General features: G+C 51.7%; 1 protein-coding gene across 1 annotated transcript in view; it reads left to right on the top strand.

Annotated features, from left to right (window-relative positions):
• TULP4 (TUB like protein 4) overlaps positions 1 to 23556 on the top strand; it is a 190143-nt gene that overhangs the window by 163562 nt on the left and 3025 nt on the right. Inside the window, exons 8-14 of the mRNA XM_061428440.1 lie at positions 6619 to 6843; positions 7791 to 8025; positions 10786 to 10930; positions 14483 to 14627; positions 16569 to 16662; positions 17755 to 17898; positions 20278 to 22796. Coding sequence (XP_061284424.1) covers positions 6619 to 6843; positions 7791 to 8025; positions 10786 to 10930; positions 14483 to 14627; positions 16569 to 16662; positions 17755 to 17898; positions 20278 to 22796 — 3507 coding nt within the window. The remainder of the gene's footprint in view (positions 1 to 6618; positions 6844 to 7790; positions 8026 to 10785; positions 10931 to 14482; positions 14628 to 16568; positions 16663 to 17754; positions 17899 to 20277; positions 22797 to 23556) is intronic.

Genomic DNA, 23556 nt, shown 5'->3' on the forward strand with positions numbered 1-23556 from the left:
TGAACCTGAGCCCCTTGCAGTGGATGTGCAGATTCTTAACCATTGGACTGCTGGGAAGGTCCCAAGTTACAGGATTTAAATGTATGTTTCGACAATGTAAAATCTTCTGTGAGCAGATAAGCATATTTGTTTGTTCATCTGTTCAAACATCCAGCAAACATATTTTGCAGGGCTCCTATGCAGCTGGGCCCTGAGCTCAGAGCTCTGAGTGCTGGGGTATAGAAGGTGATGTAGGAGCCAGTCAAGGTAACAAGCTGGAGTCACGCCCCAGCCAGAGAAGGGCAGCGTGGTTTTAAAGTGAGATTCAGTGTTGCCCAGGCCAGGCCGCCTCTGCAACCCCTAGAGGCAGAAGTGGTACAAGCTGCCTGATACTAGGAATTGGAGAAATTTATGTAGCAGAAAGATGAAGAATGGAAGGAACTTAGGGAACTGGGAAGAAGGTTACAGAAATGGGCAGCCATGGAGTTGGAGTGGGAAGAAGCTCTGTGACCTGATACTGGCCAGAAAAAAGTCATAATCAGGCATTTTCAGAAAGAAGTGATAAACACAGGGTGGGAAGCGGTGCATGGATAGGAAATTCAAACTCCTGCTTCAGAAGTGAAGTGGTTCCAAGTGATGAGGCGGACCCGGGAGGCGCTGAAGTGGAGCAGAGCTGAGGCCGTTAGCAGGAGGCCAGTGTGTGTGGCAAAGCAGACGTAGACATTGGAGTCCCTGTGTGTTTGAGATTGAAGAACAGGTTACCTTGCTTACACAGTAACTGTGACCCTACTGCCAGTCTATTTCCTGGAACTTAGTATAGGTGCTCAGTAAGTACGTGTTCAGTGGATTGACGGATGGACAGTTACGGTTTCTTAGTTCTTTCTGTTGAATATTTGACCCAGCAGGCTGTGTGCCCTCAATCAGATCTCATGCCAGCTTTCTACCTCTAGGCTCACTGAGAGACAAGCAGGAGAGCTTGGGAACTCTCAGCCCTTTCTGACTTAAGATCTTTTATGTCTGCTAGAGCATTTGTGAATTGAAACGCTGAAACACACTCCCAGTGCACTCCCAGTGCACTGAGCATCGACCATGATTCTGTCTGACTGAGGGCACCCTTCCCTTGCATCCCCCCTACAGAGACTGTCCTTCCCGGCCATTTCAGCTTGGGGAAATCCATCGTCTCTGTTGTCCACACAGCCATGTCCTTTGGTAAATCTGCCCAAAGACTGTGACCCCTCTTCTCTGTGAACCGTCAGGGTGTGTACTACCTCTGGCACGTATTACACTTTTTTTGTTTATTTGTTTTACTTTCTTAAAGACCACAGTTTCTCTATTTTTCTGATCTTCACTGTGCTTAGAATGCAGTAGAAGCTCAATGATCTTAACCATCTGCAAGCGTTCTCATCAGCTATCACATGAGACTAGCATAGATCCTGAGTTTAAGCCATTTGAGGCTCAGGGATAAGAGAGACTGGCTATCTTATCTACCTTTGGAAAAGATAGTCACATAGCATCCCTGCATTTTAATAAACTGTTGACTCTGTTTTCATTTGAGGCTCTGTTTGAGCCATTGAAAAATTGCCTCAATAATATATAGTGAAATAATGATGCTCTTAAAAACCAAGTACAGTATCGATTGCGTGTGGCAGCAGCTTAACTGTCGTCTGTAATGATTCTAGAATCACGTGTCTGTACTGTGCTGTTCAAGTTGTCCAAAGGCAGGAATGTTTTTATGGCAGGAAGGAAGTTAGGCAGCTTATTGGGCTGTTTATAAAAAGAACTAAATGCAGTTTAGATTGGATAATTTATTTCCAAGTTAATGAGATTGTAGGTTATTACGCACAAAGCCAGTGCCCGGCACAGACTGGTGGCAGCCTCGCTTTAAAACGGATTCTCCTGAGTTACTCACAGCAGCAATGCTTGAGGCTGATGCTCTTAGAAGGAAATGCACTCTAATTCATTTTCCTTTCCTTCCTGCCTGTCATACTTTAAAAGTCTAGAGTCCCATCTCACCAGCTGCTATCTGTGACCATCTCTATGTAATTGGGGGTTCCCAGGTGGCGCTAATGGTAAAGAACCCGCCTGCCAATGCAGGAAACGCCAGAGACGAGAGTTGGATCCATGGGTCAGGAAAAGCCCCTGGAGGAGGGCATAGCAACACACTCCAGCATTCTTGCCTTGGAAACCCCATGGACAAAGGAGCCTGGTGGGCTGCAGTCCATCGGGTCGCAAAGAGTCAGACACGACTGAACCGGCTTAGTACGCACATATGTAATTGCATATCTGATCATCTGACCACAGAGTTTGAGGTTTAGCATCACTGACTGCAGTTCAAAGGCTTCAGTAATTCAGATCAGTGTGTTTTTGTTTGGTTTTGTGTGGTTGGATTGTTGGATTTTGGGGGTTTGTGTGTTTTAGCTTTATGAACTTTTTCTGTATTAAAGGCAGATTGGTAGAATTGCCTTACATTCTGTAAGGTTCAGGTATTAATATAAGATATTTGGATAAAAAATTAAAAGAGGAGGAAGATAGTGTGGACACTGAAAAGTCAAGTGAGTGATTATGGTCATTGACTTCCTGTGCTCTTGAAGGAGACTCTTTTAGCAAAAACTGTACTTGCCTCCTTTTGTTGAGAATTAACTCTGCCTATTCTCACAAAGCTGGCATAGGTATTCTTTTCCCATTGTTTGCTGTAAATAGATGAAAAAGTTCTTTCCGGGGTTGTCTGCTTACAAAATTCAAGGATGGTGTGTGTTCTTTTAAAATGGAGGTTTGGGTAAGTGAGTCCTGAGCCAGCTTTTATTACTGTGGCTTAGTTTTTGGTCAAATCATTGTAACTTAATATTCAGAATTGTCCATGGCACCAACCAACACAGTTTTACGGTGTTGTACAAATGTTGAATACCCTCTTCTGTCTGGGGCTGTGAAACATTTGAAGTGTATTTCCTCTGAGATACCCACCTTCTTAGGGGGAGCTTAGGCTTCCTTGGTGGCTCAGTGGTAAAAGTCAAAAAAGCCTGCCTGCCAATGCAGGAGATGTGGGTTCAATCCCTGGGTTGGGAAGACACCCTGGAGAAGGAAATGGCAACCCACTCCAGTATTCTTGCCTGAGAAATCTCATTGACAGAGGAGCCTGGCAGGCTGTAGTCCATGGGGTTGCAAAGAGTCAGACACAACTGAGCGACTAAAGAACAACAGAAAGGAAGGCAGGTGATTGGGTAACAGGAGACCTCTCTGACATTCCCAGGGTCTGACTCCCTAGCAGGGCCTCATCACCCAGAAACCACCTAACTGGGTGGCCACCTTTTCTTTTTCTCAGGCCAGTGTAGCTGGTTTGACCCTTTTGTGGTCTGTTGACTCTAATCCCACTTGAACAGCTTATCTTTAACAAGGGAAGGACATCCTGCTTTTTATTTTTATTCCCCTCAAGTTTTTAGGGGCTTCCCTGATAGCTCAGTTGGTAAAGAATCTGCCTGCAATGCAGGAGACCCCAGTTCGATTCCTGAGTCAGGAAGATCTGCTGGAGAAGGGATAGGCTACCCACTCCAGTATTCTTGGGCTTCCCTTGTGGCTCAGCTGGTAAAGAATCTGCCTGCAGTGTAGGAGAGCTGAGTTCGATTCCTGGGTTGGGATGATCCCCTGGAGAAGGGAAAGGCTACGCACTCTAGTATTCTGGCCTGGAGGTTCCATGGACTGTACGGTCCATGGGGTCACAAAGAGTCAGACACGACTGAGCGACTTTCACTTTGCTGAGTTATCAGAGGACCCCATGCAGTGCACACAGTTGGTGGAGTAGTGGGAAGCTTTGGGCTCCAGTCAGAGGCATCATCTTTGTGTCCACATCCACAGCTCCCTCGTGTCAGGCCTCAGCTGAGACTTCCTCCGGGGACACCTTCTCTGTCCCCCTGCCTGAAATGACCCCTGCTCTTCCTCTGGCTCCTTATCTTACTGCTCTTACCTTGCAGCGTTGTCACCATCTGACACCATCAGACTGTCTGTCCCTGTCACAGAGCCCAAGACCCTCCTGTCTCCCCTCCTTCCTCAGAGCCTCAGACCCATGAAGCAGGGAATTCCTTTTCTTCTGTGTCAATCCCCAGATGCCCAGCAGGTGTCCGGCCCACTACATACACTTTACAGGGACTCACTGACGGACTGATGACAGCTCATAGGCAAGTATGATTGGTGGAAGCACGGCATGGATCATGTGGCAGCAGGAAGTGAGGTCAGGAGCTCCTTTGGCGTCTCTTCATGTGCTGTAAGGAGTTGAAACCGGCCGTTGACCATCCGTGATACTGTGGCCAGGGAGGCTGAGGGAGCAGACTCTCCCCTCTCCTCATACGGGGCTGGCGTCTGCCACAGAGAGAGGGCAGCCTGACTGTCCACAGCTGCTCCCCAGCTCCCTGTGAACGTCGCATATCTCCAGCCAGGGGCCAACTGTGTCTGTCCAGCACATTCACCAGGGCACCAGGTTCCTGCCACACCAGTGCTCCCGAAATGCAGCTCAGTGTCTTGTCTTGTGCCTCAGATTTACATGCAAAATACCTACAACAGATTAAGATCTGAATATTATCAACTCCACACCTCTAGCCTTGGTTCTAAAAATAGTCATTTTGTGCAATTTGAGAAAGCGATGAAGCCTACAGATTTGCATCTGAGTTTTTCCCTAGCAGACGACAGCTGTTCAAACAAAAACATCATCTGTGGGAGTCGTGTGTATCTGCTGGAAGAGAATGTTGGGCAGACACGGTTCTCTTCGGCTGCAGCTGATCCTGGGCAGGGGGGCGTGCCTGGAGAAGACATGCCCTGTGTGTGAGGCTGGGTTGGGTGAGACCGGGGAATGCCTGTTCCACCTACAGATGGGGCCCCAGAAATGGCTGAGGGCGAGGCCGCTGGATGGAGGCGCCCCACCCTGTGTCTGTGCCGCCACCTTGACTCCTGTGCTTTCTGAGACAACACAGCACTTATAGTGAGGGCTCGTAGGCTGGGGCCCCAGTGAACAGCGCAAGAAGGCGAGCACCAGCAGGAAGCGAGCCTTGTAGAGAGGAGGAGGACGTGTAAGCGCCTGTGCGAGTATACACAAGGTATAAAAGGATTTTGTGGTGTGTGTTCATTTTCTTAACTTATTTCCAGCTTTATTAAGATTTATTTGATATGAACACTTTGTGAGTTTCAGGTGTACAGGGTGTGAATTTGATACACTTATATATTATAGTATGACTAAGCATGATTATGCTACTAAAAGAACTTTTGTCCTAAACTGCACTAATGGGGAGGTAGTTGCTGATGCCAAGAAGTTTAGGGGGTATGTTGTTTTCTGTGTTGTCTGCCTTGTCATCGGCTGTGATCACATCTTGTTGTCAGTTAACAGTGTTCTCTGTTGGGTCTACCCTCTGTGAGGGATCCTCTTACAAGGAGGCCCATCTTGGAAGTAGTCTGAAGGCCCCAGACTGAGCGCCAGGCCCCATGGGCCTCCTCCAGGGGACCTCGGCCATGGTCCCACGCAGCGGCTGCCCGGCCTTGCTGTGATGACAATGAAAGATGAATTATCTCCAGCCTTGCATTTTGTTTTTAATTTGAAACCAGAATTAGCTGACCCTGGAGGCTATTTTAAGCTAGTGTCTTCATGTGTTCCTTTTAACTCGACGATTGTCACTGAAGTATCGTGAAAGTTCTCCTCCTATCTGTTTCATATGCAAGATCTGGTGTCCCCTCTTCCAATCCTGGCAGCCCCTCAGGACTCCATTAAATTAGGACTCCATCTGCCCAGATCGGAAGGAGCAGATTCTCTTGCTGCTTCTCCATCACAGCCCTCCACCTCTTTCTTTCTTCCTTGGCCGATGGAACCCCTGAGCTTTGGATTTCTTTTCCCTGACGCAGCCAGTTTCTGACTCACATATTTGGCTATCATCCTCCTTTTTCAAAGCAAATAACATCCACAGACCTCTAGGGCAGCTGCCACAGAAACTGTGTTCCTCTCTCTGCCCTTTCCTACCCTGTCAGCTCAAGGATAGCTGAGAATCTCTGGGTTGTCACCTGTGATGGGTCCCAGAAGCATCTTTTCGTCTCTTTTAATCCTCACAGCCCCCATTTTACTCATGAAAAAGTACAAGACTTCCAGGGTTATATAATATTCCCTGGGTCACAAGCTTGTGACTTGAATCCAGTGTTGACCTGACTATCTAAAATGGTCCTTGTCAGGACCAAAGTGATGGGCTATCTGGTCTACCTCCTCACTACCCCTCCAAGCCTTGGATTACTATTGGTTACTTCAGGATCCAAGTAGTCAGGGCCTCAGTAAAGAAAAGGGGTTACTGTACCCCAGGCTAAGTGCATCCCCTGGCAGAAATGTCATTATATGAAGTTCAGTTAGGTTTTTTTGTCACCTAATTTAATGAGATAATCCATGTGAAAGAGTTTTGTAACACCGTTCTGGTGCTTTGGGCTCTGGCCTGGGGACCTAACTGCTATTCACCGACAGTACTGACTATCATATGGATCTAATGTTCTCTATTGTGCTTTTTAAAACCAACCTGCTGCAGATCTGTGAGATGACTTTGTTTTGCTCGACACGGGGTGCGTGACCTCGGTTTGCTTTCCCAAGAGTCCAGGCTGACTCGCCCTCCCTTCCCTCCCCGGCAGCGCCCCATCGTGTCCATCTGCTGGGGACACCGGGACTCACGGCTGCTGATGGCTTCGGGACCGGCCCTGTACGTGGTGCGCGTGGAGCACCGGGTGTCCAGCCTGCAGCTGCTGTGCCAGCAGGCCATCGCCAGCGCCCTGCGCGAGGACAAGGACGTCAACAAGCTGACCCTGCCCCCCCGCCTTTGCTCCTACCTCTCCACTGCCTTCATTCCCACCATCAAGGTGAAGCCCCACCGCCTCCTCCCTCACCCTGCCCGCCTGCCCCCAAAGGACCGCAGGGAGGAGGGTGGGGTGCGGAGCACCAGTCACGTGGCACCCATAGTCTGCCGTTGTCCTCCCCTGTGCAGTCCGCCCCTCGTGTCCGTGTCCAAGGCAGATTGGTCCTGGGTGATGGAACTGATCCTCTCATGGCACAGGTAGCGTTCCGAGCCTGACCGCGTGGCCCTCCCAACGACCAGTCTGTCGGTTCAGTCCTGACTCAGTGGCAGCCGCTGCCGTGATTCCCGTGTGCGAGAGCAGGGCACGTGTTCCTGGAAGTCAGATAGCTCTTCATCCACAGTTGCTGGAGTGGTCAGGATTGGGCCCCATTCAGTCCTAGGGTCTGTTCTCCTCACCCCTGTGCTCAGGAGGCCAACCCCACGCAGCACTGACTGCCAGCTGTAACTTGGCAGTAACCCGGGAGCTAGGATGTTCTTGGAGTGGGTGGACTGTGCTGCCAGTCGCTGTTTAAGGGCAGCTTTCCCTCCTACCCTCTGGGCCTCCCTCTGCTCCTTAGGTTCTTTTCTGTACAATATTCTCTTTTTTGTTTTCTGTCTTGCTTCTAAGTATCACATTGGCTTGTTGGTTACTTTTTCTCTAAAACATCAGAGTTTTAGAACCTGTTATGATTCCCCCCCACACCCCTAGTTGGTTTACAGTCTTAGTTCTGCAGTAGCGATTCTCAACCCTGGCTGCACATTCGAGTCACCTGTGGAGTTTTGAGAACATGCCTGTGCCCAGGCCCGCCCACAGGTTCCAGTTCCACTGTCTGAGGTGGGGTCCTGGCTGAGGTCTTTCTGAAAGCTCCTGGGAGAGTCCCATGGGCCCCCAGAGCTGTGAGTCCTGAGCTGCAGCCAGCACAGAGTCACCGGTGAGGCCCACATGCTCTTCCTTCCGTGTCCTGCCTGCAGCCCCCAATTCCAGACCCCAACAACATGCGGGACTTCGTCAGTTACCCGTCGGCTGGCAGCGAGCGGCTGCACTGCACCATGAAGCGCACAGAGGATGACCCGGAGGTGGGCGGCCCGTGCTACACGCTCTACCTGGAGCACCTGGGTGGGCTGGTCCCCATCCTCAAGGGCCGGCGCGTCAGCAAGCTTCGGCCCGAGTTCGTCATCATGGACCCGCGGACCGACAGCCGAGCAGGTGGGGCCCTCCCCCGGGACACGGAGGCCAGTGCGGAGGTGGGACCTGTGGATGAAACACGAGCCAGCCTTGGCTGGCCAGTAGGGCCCTTGAAGCCGCTGTTTCTCTGTTAAAAGTTAAGGCTTCTCTAAATGCTGCTTCTGCCGGGGTTGTGAAAGCGTTCCGTAGGGCTCTGTGGGGTCGGGGCTGTGGTGAGAGGCAGCCAGCAGCTGCCTCTGCGGGTTACTTATCAGGTGTTCACTGAGGACCTTATGTGCTGTGAAGGCCATAGTGGGGGGGTGGGCAGAGGGAACGAGAGAGTTAAAGCTTCTGAACCTCCAGCCCACTCCTCAGCCTCCCTCTAGAATCTTACTTCTGCTCCTTGCTCATCCACCATTAGCTGCTTGTTAGCTGACTGCCAAGAGTAGTGTCCCACTCATCCATGGAGATCTCGCATGATGGGCCAGCCCGTCCTTCCAGGAGCTCCCCCAGACTGGTCTCTGTGAGTGCGCCCAGGTGCTCCCTGCACAGTTCTCCCGGGAGCCTCCCTCTCCTTCCTCCCTCCCTTCGGACAGCACTCTCCCCTGCACCTGCCCCCACAGCTGTATTTTGGACACAAATAACTTGTCTGCTTCCACTGCTCCACAGCTGGAAAGGAGTTTGGCCTCAGGTGAATTGTACACGGTGTTTCCCCCATGTCTGACTTAGATTTACATGGGACCTTGGGCTTTAGACAAGAGTGTTGATGCTGGAATGAGGCAGAAGACTTGGGGGCTGCCGGGACCGGGTGAGTGTATCTTGCACAGGAGAGGGACAAGAATTTGAGCAGGGCAGCAGGCTAGGGTGCTGCAGACCATGTTTGGAGACAGGGCTTTTAGGGGCAATTACGACTGAAGGAGGCTGTAAGGGTGGGATCCTAATCCAGTATGATCGTGGCTTTGCAAGGAAGAGAGAGGTCTCTGGTCTGTCCACACGTGCATGCCGTGTAAGGACATGAGGTGGGACTGTCAGCAGGAAGGGAGAGCGCCATCGCCAGAACCTGATCCTGCTGGCACCCTGATCCCGGACTTCCAGCCTCCAGACTGAGAAAGTAAATTTCTGTTGTCTAAGCCCATGTGAGGTATTTTTGCCATAAACTTCGCTCCATAGACACCTTTGCTCTGAGCATTTTCACTGTGAAAAAAAAAAATAACTCGCTGATAGTTTGGTTTGACAGCTTGGTTCCAGCTGCTTGAATGGCAGTAGTATTAGGGGATGGGACCTTGGGGAGGCGATGAGTTCAAGAGGGCAGGGCCTGTGTATCGTGAGCTCAGTGCCTGATAAAAAGGGCTGCAGTAAGATTCCCGGCCCCTCCTGCCGCGGGAGGGCACAGTGAGAAGCCCGCAGTCCACAGCCCTGAAGAGGGCAGGACCGGAACCCAGCCATGCCGGTCCCCTGACCTGGGACATCCAGCCTCTAAAATGGCAAGACTTGAATTTCTGTTGTTTATAAGCCCCCTGGTGTGTGGTATATTATTATAGCAGCCTGAACAGACTAAGACATTAGTGAGAAAAAGAGCAAGTAGTGAGTCCCATAGCAATGGTGAAATCCTGGCCTACACAAGTAGGTCAGTGCTGAGTGGACAGTGTGTTGCAGAACTTGCTCAGGTCAGTGGACTGGCTCATTGCTCAGGAACACGTGGAAGCGTCCTGTGGGCTCACAGGGGTTTCTGAATCGTGGCCAAGCTTTCTCTGATCCAGGAATAGTTTGTAATTATCTAATTACAGATAAAGCACTACTCGGGGCGGGTGATGGGGCTCGGATGCCCAGCACTGGGGCTTGCTGGGTGCAGGAGTTGTGTTCCCCGGTCTGGGCAGCAGTTTAGGGCTGCGGTGGTGACACAGACGGGGTATCAGCGGTCTCCCTGCCTGGTTGTTCTGCTCTGCCTCCTGTGGCCTCCGAGAGGCCCCTGTCTGCAGATGTCACCTCCATATGCTCAGAAACCTAGAGACTGGTTTGAATGAACAGACTCATCCTTGTAGATGTAAGTAGCCCTTTTGAACGACCAGATCTCTCATGTTCTAGAAATAATTTCACTCGGCTTCTTTATTATTTTGCCAGATAATGTTCTTGGAGCCCCAAGGGATGAGGAAGTCAGCAAAGGATAAGGGTATTTTGGGGGAAAAGTCTAACATGAACTCCATCTGCTCTGTGGCTTTGTGACAGCCCACTCCCGCACATCGCCTCCATCTCTGGCCTGGTGGCCGGCTGGCTCCCACACGGGCCCCTCCGTGGAGTCCAAAGCTGTCGCTCAGTGTCTGCTGCTGGGGTTCTCTTCCAGCCGTTGCTCAGAGCAGGTTGGAACCCACTGGGGCGTCTTCCCAGGTCCCGGGTCAGCAGCAGGCCCCCAGGGGGCAGTGATGGGGCTGGGAGGGCCCTGAGTCGGCAAGCCGCTTGCGTGGCCTGGGTCCCAGGGCTGCTGAGAGCCCGTGTGGGCCCAGACCGATACTGGGGGGTCCCGTGGTGCAAGAGCACAGCCGATTTGGCTCCAGCTTTCCATACAGTAAATGTGGCCAGGATGTTTTTTACATTCCAGAGGTGTTACAGTTCATACCCGTGTTGATAGCAACTGGAGTAGTGTGAAAATGTAGAAGGAAAACTGTCCTGCCCCTTCCTGTTTCAACCTCTAGACTAAAAATGACGGCCTGTGGAGTGAGTCTGTCCTCTGGTTTCCAGTAACGACCACTGCTGGGGGCTAATGGGCGTCACTCCCCTAAATGTTGCTGCTTGATGTCTCACCAGATGAAATCTATGGAAACAGCTTGATTTCCACCATGATCGACAGCTGCAACTGCTCAGACTCCAGCGACATTGAACTGAGTGATGACTGGGCTGCCAAGAAGTCTCCCAAAATCTCCCGAGCTAGCAAATCACCCAAACTCCCAAGGTAACCTGGACGTGCAGGAGTGTGCTCCCTGCTGTGTGTCTCTGGAGATGTGTCAGGTGTGTCTGCGGCAGAGTCCCACTGAAATCGACAGCTGAGGGGCACAGGCAGCAAAGGCAGCCACCTTTCATCCAGAAGGCCTGCCTGCAGCCATCTCAGCTTCCCTCATCCTCTCCTTTGCAACAGAAAAAGGCGTCCGGGAGGAGGTCTGCTAAGCGCACAGAACTTCCAGGGGTCAGCACCGATGGTGGGTGCTATGGGGGTCACAGCTAGGGAGCTTATTTTATCTTCCACTTTGAAAAGAGTAAGGAAGAGGGTTTACAGTGTATGTAGCATGTTAAAGAGAATGTCAAATTGTTGTTCAGTCACCCAGTCGTGTCCAACTCTTTTCGACCCCATGGACTGCAACACGCCAGGCGTCCCTGTCCCTCACCAGCTCCCAAAGTTTGCGCAAGTTCATGTCTATTGCATCAGTGATACCATTCAGCTGTCTCATCCTCTAGCGCCTTCTTCTCCTTATGCCCTCAATCTTTCCCAGCATCAGGGACTTTTCCACTGAGTCAGCTGTTTGCATCAGATGACCAAAATTCAGGAGTTTCAGCTTCAGCATCAGTCCTTCCAATGAGTATTCAGGGTTGATTTCCCTTAAGATTGGCTGGTTTGATTTCCTTGCTGTCCAAGGGACTCTCAGAAGTCTTCTCCAACACCACAGTTTGAAGGCATCAATTCTTTGGCACTCAGCCTTATTTACGGTCCAGCTCTCACAACTGTACGTGACCACTGGGAAGACCATAGCCTTGACTATATGGACCTTTGTCGGCAGAGCAATATCTCAGCTTTTCAACACACTGTCTAGGTTTCTCATAGCTTTCCTGCCAAGAAGCAAATATCTTCTGATTTCATGGCTGCAGTCACCATCTGCAGTGATCTTAGAGCCCACAAAGAGGAAATCGGTCACTACTTCCACCTTTTGCCTTCTATTTGCCATGAAGTAATGGGGCCAGATGCCATGATCTTAGTTTTTTTAATATTTCTTTTTAAGCCAGCTCTTTCACGCTCATTAGGAGGCTCTTTAGTTCCTCTTTGCTTTCTGCTATCAGAGTGGTATCATCTGCATATCTGAGTTTGTTGATGTTTCTCCCACCTATCTTGATTCTAGCCTACAACTCATCCAGCCCGGCATTCCTCATGATGTGCCCAGTGTATGGATTAAACAAGCAGGGTGACAGCAGACAGCCCTGCCTTACTCCTTTCTCAATCTTGTTTTATCTTCTACTTTGAGAGGAGTAAAGAAGAGGTTTTTACATTGTATGTAATGTGTTAAAGAAAATGTCAATTACATGCCTATAATTCTGTAATGGGAAAGTAGTGAACTAAAAAATAATAATCCTAAAGTTTGTCATAAGGAATGGCAAAACGCTGAGAGTAGATGGAAGGGCCTTTGTTGTTATAGATAAGAAACCCAGCATTCCCTGTCCCAGCTCCCTGGCCTGAACACCGATTTCCTTAAAGGGTGCATTGATCGTCACTGAGACCCTCACCTCTAAATATCCTCTAAAGTTCCTGCGTGTTGCAGTCTCCAGAGCTGGCCCTCCTTCCTGCCGTCTCCAAGTGAATCCCCCCACCTGGCAGCCAGGCTGGTTGTCCTCAACACGAGAGCTTTAACCAGCTCTGTCCTCCTCAGCCCTAGATGTCTTATCGAGTCCTCAAGCCCATATAAGCGCAGAAGGCGGTGGCACCCCACTCCAGTACTCTTGCCTGGAAAATCCCACGGGCGAAAGAGCCTGGTAGGCTGCAGTCCATGGGGTCTCGAAGAGTCGGACACGACTGAGCGACTTCACTTTGACTTTTCACTTTCATGCATTGGAGAAGGAAATGGCAACCCACTCCAGTGTTCTTGCCTGGAGAATCCCAGGGAGGGGGAGACTGGTGGGCTACCGTCTATGGGGTCACACAGAGTCGGACACGACTGAAGCGACTTAGCAGCAGCAGCAGCAGCAAGCGCATATATGTGAGACTCAGTGTTGCTCCGTCATAGAGTGCCCTCAGCCTTACCATATTCATCTTTATAATACTGTACTCTCTGAGGCAGATTGGCGTTAAACACATGTCCCCTATGTCATAACCACGGAAACTGAAGGAAAACTTTAGATCTGCTACTGCTGCTGCTAAGTCGCTTCAGTTGTGTCCAACTCTGTGCGACCTCATAGACAGCAGCCCATCAGGCTCTGCCATCCCTGGGATTCTCCAGGCAAGAACACTGGAGTGGGTTGCCATTTCCTTCTCCATTTCGTGAAAGTGAAGTTGCTCAGTTGCGTCCGACTGGTAGCGACCCCATGGACTGAAGCCTACCAGGCTCCTCCATCCATGGGAGTTTCTAGGCAAGAGTAATGGAGTGGCTTGCCATTGCCTTCTCCATTAGATCTGCTAGTTTAGTTTAAATATAGTGGCAAAATGCTAGGTCAGTCTTTTGAAATCCAAATATCATGTATTAGGACCTGTGAAGTTGTTGTGGCCTTCAGGTGAGAAATAACTCTTCCCACCCGCCATTTTCCCCAGGATTAATTTTGTAAACCCCTGACAGAATGCATTTCTAAACACACTATGTGTTGTTGTTGGTTAGCTGCTAAGTCGTGTCTGACACTTTTGCAACCCACTAGGCTCCACCATGCATGGGATTTCCCAGGCAGGAATACTGCAGTGGGTTGCCATTTCCTTCTGCAGAGGCTCTTCCTGACTCATGAGTTAAACCCACATCTCCTGCCCTGTAGGTGAATGCTTTACCACTGAGCCACCTGGGAGGCCCACTTTAGTAGAAAGTAAAAGTTAATTCTCAAGTGAAAGCATTAGTTGCTCTGCTGCTGCTGCTGCTGCTAAGTCACTTCAGTCATGTCCGACTCTGTGTGACCCCATAGACAGCAGTCCACCGGGCTCCCCCGTCCCTGGAATTCTCCAGGCAAGAACACTGGAGTGGGTTGCCATTTCCTTCTCCAATGCAAGAAAGTGAAAAGTGAAAGTGAAGTCGCTCAGTCGTGTCCGACGCTCAGCGACCCCATGGACTGCAGCCTACCAGGCTCCTCCGTCCATGGGATTTTCCAGGCAAGAGTACTGGAGTGGGGTGCCATTGCTTTCTCCAGTTAGTTGCTCAGTTGTGTCCAACTCTTTGCAACCCCATGGACTGGGGCCTGCCAGGTTTCTCTGTCCCTGGAATTCTCCAGGCAAGAATACTGGAATGGGGTAGCCATTCCCTTCTCCAGGGGATCTTCCCAACCCAGGGATCGAACCCAGGTCTCCTGCATTGCTGGCAGATTCTTTACCATCTGAGCCACCAGAGAAGCCTCAAGTAAAAGTTCCTTACAAATAAATCACTTGATCTAACTGCAGTTTATTTTTAAATATACACTATTCCACATACAATTCTGTCCTTCTTTCCTCACGTTCATAAGGCAAAAAAGCAGGCGGTATGGACTTCATTAAACTAAGGGCCCCGCCCTTGAGAGTGTGGTGTCCCCGGGGGCCCATGGGTGGTGCCTGACCTTGGCCTGGTCTCTGCAGGATCAACATCGAGGCCCGGAAGTCCCCCAAGCTGTCTCGCGCCGCTCAGGAGCTCTCCCGCTCTCCTCGCCTGCCCATGCGCAAGCCGTCCATCGGCTCACCCAGCCTGGCGCGGAGGGAGTTCCCCTTTGAAGATATCACTCAGGTATCGGACCCCCGCTGCCCTTCCCCCTTGAACGTGGGTGAGGGCCGCTGAGTCCTGGCGACCGTCTCCGTGCCTGGGATGGCAGCCCCTCGGGGCCCTTGTCACCTCCTTGTCCCACTCGGCCTCTCTCCCACCTTGGGGATCCCTGCAGCTACCATGAGAGCCTTCTCCAAGGCAGCTCTGCTTGAGACATCTCCTCACGTCCACCGCAGGACCCCCAACCGCTCCTGACCCCTCAGTGACTCCCAGCGTCCCAGGAGCCCAGCCCTGGTCGCAGCCCCACGTCTGGCCGGCCTGCCTCCCTCCTGGCCCCCTTCACCCCGGGGCCACTGCCTCGAGGTTGACTGCGCTCTTCCGCTTTCTGACTGCATCTCCCGGTCAGTGGGCCCACCTTCTTGTCTCCTCCCCGTGGTTTCTGTCTTCAGGTTTCCAGGTGTAACCACCTCTGTCCAAAGCCCGCCTTCCCTGGATTAGCCACAATAAGGCCAGTGCATCCTGCTTATGCTCCCTTATCCTTTCTCATGACTCCCTTGTGTGTGAATAACTACAAGCCTTATCTCCTCCCTTGGGTTATAAGCTGAGTGTATGTATGTATATAGGTTTTTGTTTTTAACTATAACTGACCTGCAACACTATTGTTAGTTCCTGGTGTACAACATAGTGATTTGGTATTTTTATATGTTTTTAAATGGTCACTATGATAAGTCTGCTTACTGGCTGTCACCATACAAAGCTATTACAATATTATTGACTATATTCTCCATGCCGTACATTTCATCCCTGAAAGTGTTTATTTTGTAACTGGAGTTGTAGCTCTCAATCTCCCTCAGCTATTTCACTCATCCCCCTCCACCCCCACCCCAGCAACCACCTGTTTGTTCCCCATGAATCTGTTTCTGTTTTACATTTGTTCATTTGTTTTGTTTTTTGCAGTCCACGTATAAGTGAAATCATGCAGTATTTGTCTGACATACTTCACTTAGCATATACTCTCCAGGTCTCTTCGTGGTACTGCAGATGGCTTAACATTTCACTCTTTCTGTGGCTGAGTAACACTTTAGCGTGTGCGTGTGTTCACCACAGCTTCTTTGCCCATTTATCTGTTGTTGGGTAGTTAGGATGCCTCCATGTCTTGGATGCTTTAAATAATACTGCTTTGAACATTAGAAGTGCACATATCTTTTCAAATTAGGGTTTTAAGGGTTTTCTTTTCAGACGGTACCCACAAATGGAATTACTGAATCATATGGTATTTCAATTTTTAGTTTTTGAGGAACCTCCATACTGTTTCTCACAGTGGCTGTACCAGCTTACGTTTCTACCAGCAGTGTTGGAGGGTTCCCTTTTCTTGAGGAGCTGGATTTTATTCATCTTTATTATTGCTTTTGCACCTGTGTGTGCACACACGCATGCACACACACACAGCCTCACACACAGCCTATGTATGTCTGTGGTTTTGGGCACAGTGATAACTTAAAATTTTTTGAAATTTAATCGAATGAGAAAACAGATAATTGGGTGGTCTCGGGACACACAGTTATCAGTGCAACTGATGTTTCCAGGAGAAATATCAAGGCTAAGAATGGAGTCAGAGCTTGGTACCCTTGTAGTTCAAGTGACAGGCAAAAGGATAGGCGAAGAAAAGTGTGCCAAAGTCACTCTTGTGACCTTTTAACCTCCCCACGCATGGACACGCTGGGATCCGTCCACCCCTTGCTCCCAGCCCGAGAACCACAGCCCGTGAGCCACCATTTGGAAACAGGGCTGTTGTGCTCTCGTCAGCGTCTGGTCTTGAAAACGGTGGAATGACACAGGGTGAATATTTCCATCAGCAGCCACCGCCAGTGGCTTTTTAAGCAAAAAGTGTTAGCATTCTTACTTCTTAAGTGATTGATAGAAAATATGGAAACAGATTGTGATTCTTCTTCCTTTTTCCTACAGCACAACTATCTCGCTCAGGTCACGTCTAATATCTGGGGAACCAAATTTAAGATCGTGGGCTTGGCTGCTTTCCTGCCAACCAACCTCGGTGCAGGTAAGCACTGCACCATCGGAACTCAGACTCAGGGATCGATTCAGCCTCCAGTGGTGTACAGTGAGCTCTTACAGCACCAAAAGATGAGTTTGTATTTCCCTCCAAAGTTTGACTCAAGCCACCATGATTTAGTGAAGAATAGAATTGTTCAATTTTTTTTTTTTTTGCCAGTGGTGCTTCCATTTTTTTATATAAGCCCTGGGTGATAAAAATAGCCAAAAGCTCTGATAGGTTTTCTGGTCATTTTGATTTCTGGCCTTTTACTGTGGGCAGATTTTGGTACCAGTGTCCTCAGGTTCTTGAAGCAAAAGCAATTTTTGAGGAAAGCCAAGAAGAGAGCATTAGAGGCTATAAGAACAAGTTGGCTGACTGTTAGTGCAGTTCTTAGTGGTAAATCTTTATAGACTTCATTTTCGAGTACCAGTTAAATGTCATGTCTGTTGGAAGCTTGAGACATTGGGGAAAATGGAATTGGGAAGACAGAGCCAAGCAGGAACCCAGAGCATCTGGCTCTCTCTCTACCCAACTCTAGTGAGTAGCTCTATCTGCTCACGTTTACTCGGCTCACGTTTTATAGAAAGCATGTGGCAGTTCTCTATCCTGATATTTAAAGTAAGTCAGACCAAGAATTCAGTCCTGAATAAAAGCAGAATTTGATTCCCCGAGCTTGGCATTGTGGTTATCATAACTATTTTCACTAAATTATCCTTCTGATTACAAATGAGGTTTTTTTCAAAATAAATTTATCATACCCAGCTCATTCCAAAACAGAATTTGTCTTTGACATGTGAAATGTATGTGGTTCTATCGACAAACTACTGGCAGAGTGGCTGGGCAATTTGTCGTGTAGACTGAGAATTTGCCGTGTCCAGGTGTTTGTTGTTCCCAAATCCACGCTGTGTCCGGGTCAGGGGTTGGCGGTCTTGTGTCTGGAAGGGCTGCCCTTGGGCCCTGGGCTCTGCCTGCACGAGATCTGTCTTCTGACGGCAGAGCCGCCGTGGCCCTGTTTCCCTTCCCGCGAGGGGCTCTGCTGACGCCTTGGCTGTCGTCTGCCGCATCTCTGTTGACTGTGTCCCTCCTCCTCCCCACCAGTAATCTACAAAACTAGCCTCCTGCATCTCCAGCCGCGGCAGATGACTATCTATCTCCCAGAAGTTCGGAAGATTTCCATGGACTACGTTAATTTACCTGTCTTCAACCCAAATGTTTTCAGTGAAGATGAAGATGACTTGCCAGGTGTGTTCACACATGTCAACCAGTTTGTCACGAGCCCATACTCTCTGTTAATGGTGAGGGGGACAGAGTGGTAAGTAGTTGAGGATTCCAGCATGTCAGGTGTGCCTGCGGACGCGGTTTGGAAAAGGTACAGCTTCCTCAGTCAGGGTGGAAGGTGTGTGAGGTGTCGCGGGGGAAAGGGCGCATCCTGTCACTGGTTTGGGGAGGAAGAAGCCACCAGAGCAAGGGCGATTGCAGGGCCGTGACGCCTCATGTTCACAGAGAACTCCACCATCTCGTTCCCCTCACGGTTTTCCTCTTGGTCCCATGCCCGGATAAAGAGACGTTATCAGGACCAGTCAGGACTCAGAAACCAGAACTGAAGCCCGGTCTCACCGGCCCTAGGCCAGCCCTCATCCTGTCAGCCCCTGCTTAGAGAATGACATCACTGAGATGACCTTGTGCCCACAAAGCCCGGTTTCTCAAACCTGCCCTGGCTCCCGGGTGGAAAACCTGTGCATTTCAGCCTCTCTCTCTCTCAAGTGCAGTGCAGGGCTCTGTGCATGGAAGCCTGGTCTGAGTTAAAATCTGGTACAAGGTTTTAAAATTGTAGTTTACAAATTTGAGATATTTGTAGCATCTCAAATTAATTTAAGTGCTTTCTGGTCAGGGTACCCTATTTTGATTATTAATAGATTAAAATGATTTGTAATTAGTCTGCCAGTTACTTGTCTGTGACTATTCTCAAAAAAGCCTGTCTGCAGTTATGTAAATACAGGCTCTGAAAAATCTCTGGTTTCTGAGCCAGAGGAACCCTGCATGGTTCGTAGACTTCTCCTGTCCCTGGTCATTCTCAGACAGAGGGGCTCTGTTCCTCCCCATGGAGTGCAGGGCGGGGGCTCTGATCCCACCTCAGGCCCTGAACGTGGGGACTCGCTTGACTTCTCTCAGCCTAGGTTTTTACCTGTAAAGCAGTGTGGTGCTTGCTCATGGTAGCCGCCTCTGGTTCTCTGACAGCTTCTCTATCTGAGTGGTGAAGCAGATATTATCAACTCAGGCAGTCCTGATGGGCACGGTTTTGGAACCACAGGAGCCTGCCGTTTGGCGAGGCTGCACACATTTGAGCATATAGCCCATGTCCTGCTGTTCACAGCCTCGGATATAGGAGTGTCTTTTACACTTTCCCTGTGTTGGCCTCCATTCTCCTGGAAGGTGACAGGTAGGGCTCTGTCTGACGCTAAGCTGTGGTCATAATCGTCTGCAGTTCCCTGTGGATGAGGGGCTTACACTTAGTGCTGAGGACATGACAGAGGTCCTCCTTCAGCAGGGAAGATGCCTGCCCTCAGAGTTCCGTGCAGAGGGGAGAGCATCTGGAAGAGGAAGCGGAACAGAAAGAGTAGATTTGAGATGGGGCCCAGGTTCGGGCAGCCAGGAGGTCGTGCTGTCTCACTAGAGCACCCAGGGGCGGGGAGAGTCTGTTACAGGAGCTGAGGGCAGGCTTGGCTTTTCATGAACCAGCTGGCTTCATGCTACAGTCCTGGTGAAAGGTCAGCCAGCCTCTGCGATTAGCCTGTTAAACTCTTATTTCCTGCTCACACACTAGCAGCACTCACAGGCCTGCGGGAGTCAGCTTGGCACGCTCGGTGAACACTGTAGTCAGGGTCATTCAGACAGTGGCCCTGAGCACTCACATGTGCTCTGCCGATCATTGTGCAAATGCACACTGTACAAATAAGACACATCTACAGGGTTTGTTCAGTGTGGCTCACCTTACATACTATTTGAAAGGCTAAAAAGCAGATAAATTAGGAAATGACCCTTCCCCTCATATGCAGATTTGCTGGAAGAGTCTTTTCAGTGGTCTTTTCTGCTGCATTTCACATGGTTCTATTTATAGAAACTTAATTTATATACAAATCTCAGACACACATGTGCTGCAGAACGTGTCCTACCCTGACCAGCCCATAACTCTGGAGATATCTACCCCAAAGCCTAGGCATTGAATCTTCAGTGGACTTTGATACTGTACCACTGCCCGCTTCCTGCACAAAACAGTGGCCCCTTTTATCAAGATCACAAGTTATCAGCATCTTTAAACACTTAGTTATTTGCCCCTGTGCCACTGAGGTACATGGTGTTTATTGAAAAGCTCTGGCAATGCCCTAAGCTTATGGATGACTGTAGGCTGCCCTGAAGAACCCATCAGGTTCATCCTGTGTGATCTTCTAGAAACATTAGGGAAGTTTTGCATAACTTGTGTGAACTGTTTGGCTTTCCCTAAGCAAACACACCTTCCTCTGTAGCCATTGCATTTTGTATGCAGGAGGACTGGATGAGTTGTGCTGACCCAGTTTCATGGCACTGTTTTGTAAGCAGCTCATCTCCCTAATTGCCTTCCAGTGACAGCATCTGGTGTACCCGAAAACAACCCGCCCTGTACCGTGAACATCCCCATCGCCCCCATCCACAGCTCAGCTCAAGCCATGTCCCCCACGCAGAGCATCGGGCTGGTGCAGTCCCTGCTGGCCAACCAGAATGTGCAGCTGGACGTCCTGACCAATCAGACCACAGCCGTGGGCGGTGCCGAGCACGCGAGTGACAGTGCCGCCCAGTACCCCGTGTCCAGCCAGTACCCCGTGTCCAGCCGCTACTCCAACCCCGGCCAGGTGATCTTTGGAGGCGTGGAGATGGGCCGCGGCCTCCCCAACCCACCTCAGCTCTCCCTGCCACCGCCAGCCCAGGGGACCATCCAGCTGTCCGTGCTAGACCTTGGCGACAGAGACCACGAGCATCTGCAAAAGCCAGCCAAGGCCCTGCGGCCGGTGCCCCAGTTGGCCACTGAGGGGGATGCCGTGGTGTTCAGTGCCCCCCAGGAGGTCCAGGTGGCCAAGATGAACCCCCCGCCCCCCTACCCCGGAACCATCCCCGCCGCCCCTACCACGGCGGCGCCGCCACCCCCGCTGCCGCCCCCGCAGCCCCCGGTGGACACGTGCTTGAAGAAGGGCGACTTCTCTCTGTACCCCACAGCGGCGCATTACCAGCCGCCCCTGGGCTACGAGCGGATCACCACCTTCGACAGCAGCGGCAACGTGGAGGAGGTGTGCAGGCCCCGGACGCGGATGCTCTGCTCCCAGAACACCTACACGCTGCCCGGCCCGGGCAGCTCGGCCACGCTGAGGCTCACGGCCACCGAGAAGAAGGTCCCGCAGCCCTGCACCAGCGCCACCCTTAACCGCCTGACGGTACCGCGCTACTCCATCCCCCCGGGGGACCCGCCGCCCTACCCCGACCTCTCCGGCCAGCTTGGCCCCAGCCGGGGCGCGGGGCAGAGGCCAGACGGCGGCCTCATCCACGCCACGCTGCGCAGGAACAACCGCGAGGCGGCGCTCAGGGCGGCGCAGCTGGCGGAGCTCCCGCGGCCGCCGCCGCACCCGCCCAAGCCCAAGGGCACGGCGCCCTTCCCCGCGCGGCCGCCGCCCGCGCTCTACACCTGCAGCCAGTGCAGCGGCGCAGGGGGCGCGGCGGGCCGGCCCGACCCGGGGGCGCAGCCGGGCGCCAGCCTGGCGCACGCGGCCAGCACCTCTCCGCTGACCTCCCAGTCGTCCTACAACCTTCTGGGCGCGGCCGAAGGCGCCCGCGAGCGTGCTGACTACGTGAACTCGGCCTTCACTGAGGACGAGGCGCTGGCCCAGCACTGTCCAGCCGACAAGCCGCCGAGGCACCCGGCGCTGGGCGAGGCCGCTGTGGCCGTTAAGCGGCCGCCCCCCTACCAGTGGGACCCCGTGCTTGGGGAGGATGTGTGGGTCCCTCAGGAAAGGACAGCCCAGAGCACGGTGCCCAACCCCCTGAAACTGCCCCCTCTGGTGGTGGGTCCAGGCCAGCACCTAGACGTGTCCCGAGTGCCCTTCGTCTCCCCCAAGGTTCCTGCCAGCCCTGCTGCCACTTTCCAGCCCGGCTATGGGATGGGGGTGCCCTACTCGGCCGGCTGCAGCACCTCCCCGCTGCCAGGGGTGCAAGCTCCCTGCTCCCCGAAAGACGCCCTGGCCGCAGCACAGTTTGCTCAGCAGGAGTCCACCGTGGTTCTGCAGCCCGCCTACCCGCCCAGCCTGGCCTACTGCACTCTGCCCCCCATGTACCCGGGAAGCAGTGCCTGCTCCAGTTTACAGCTGCCCCCTATTGCCTTGCACCCCTGGAACTCCTACAGCCCCTGCCCCCCCGTGCAGAACCCCCAGGGCACTCTCCCCCCCAAGGCACACTTGGTGGTGGAGAAGCCCCTGGTGTCCCCCCCGCCCACTGACCTCCAAAGCCACTTGGGGACAGAGGTGATGGTGGAGACCGCAGACAACTTCCAGGAAGTCCTCTCCCTGACGGAGAGCCCGATCCCCCAGCGGACAGAGAAATTCGGGAAGAAGAACCGAAAGCGGCTGGACAGCAGGGCAGAGGAGGGCAATGTTCAGGCCATCACCGAGGGCAAGGTGAAGAAGGAGGCTCGGACGCTGAGCGACTTTAATTCCCTCATCTCCAGCCCCCGCTTGGGGAGGGAGAAGAAGAAAGTGAAGAGTCAGAAGGACCAGCTGAAGTCCAAGAAGCTGAATAAGACGAACGAGTTCCAGGACAGCTCAGAGAGCGAGCCCGAGCTCTTCATCAGTGGGGATGAGCTGATGAACCAGAGCCAGGGCAGCAAGAAGGGCTGGAAGAGCAAGAGGAGCCTGCGGGCGGCCAGCGAGCTGGAGGAGTTCAAGTGCAGGAAGGCCAGCGAGAAGGAGGACGGCCGGCTGGGCAGCCAGGGCTTTGTGTACGTCATGGCCAACAAGCAGCCACTCTGGAACGAGGCCACCCAGGTGTACCAGCTGGACTTCGGGGGGCGGGTGACCCAGGAGTCGGCAAAGAACTTCCAGATCGAGCTGGAGGGGCGGCAGGTAAGAGGCCATGTCCCGGGGTGCGGCCAGAATGCGACCTTGTGGTCGCGACAGATCTCTGGGCTCTGGCCTTCCAGGAGAATTATTCAGAAGGCCGATGGGAACTATGGGAAGCAGCTGATGTCTCTTAGGTTGGGGCCACTTGGACCTCTCATTTTCAGTGTGCCAGTCTTACTTATTTCTCACCAAAGTAACCCATGTCCTGATTTTTTAAAGTCCGATGGTTCCTACAAGACCCATGAGGAAAGTATCAGGCACTTACCCGCTCCCAGAACCTACCCTCCCAGAGGCTTACTCTTCCAGTTCTGTGTGCTTTTCCTGGTGTCTGTCGATGCATCAGCAAAGAACACGTTTCTACTTCTGTCTCTTGATTTTTCAGTTTGGGGCATCATGCATTTATTTCTCTCTGAGCAACCTGAGGGTTCATTTTCTTCACCCTAGTCTCCCCCCAGCACAGGTGAACTTTCCCTTCCCCTTTTCCCAGGTAAATCAGTCATTGTGGGTCCCTGATTGTGCCTCTAAATATGACTCATCTCTGAGCCACTACATTTCCTTTATTGCGTAGGCTCATTGCCCTAGACGTAACGACTACCCAGCTTCTGGTAGCTTATTTCTCTGTGTTTCTGTCATTAAGTCCTTCCCTGACTCTCCGGCAGAACATGCATCTCCTCTTGGTACACTTGAGCCTTTTTCATAGTTTCTCAGTTCTTCCTGTTCCAACTTGGAGTTGTTGTGGTCCCACTGCATGGCTGTCAGTCTG

This window comes from Bos javanicus, chromosome 9 (genome assembly GCF_032452875.1).
Source record: "Bos javanicus breed banteng chromosome 9, ARS-OSU_banteng_1.0, whole genome shotgun sequence".
In the NCBI taxonomy this organism is placed as follows: Eukaryota; Metazoa; Chordata; class Mammalia; order Artiodactyla; family Bovidae; genus Bos; species Bos javanicus.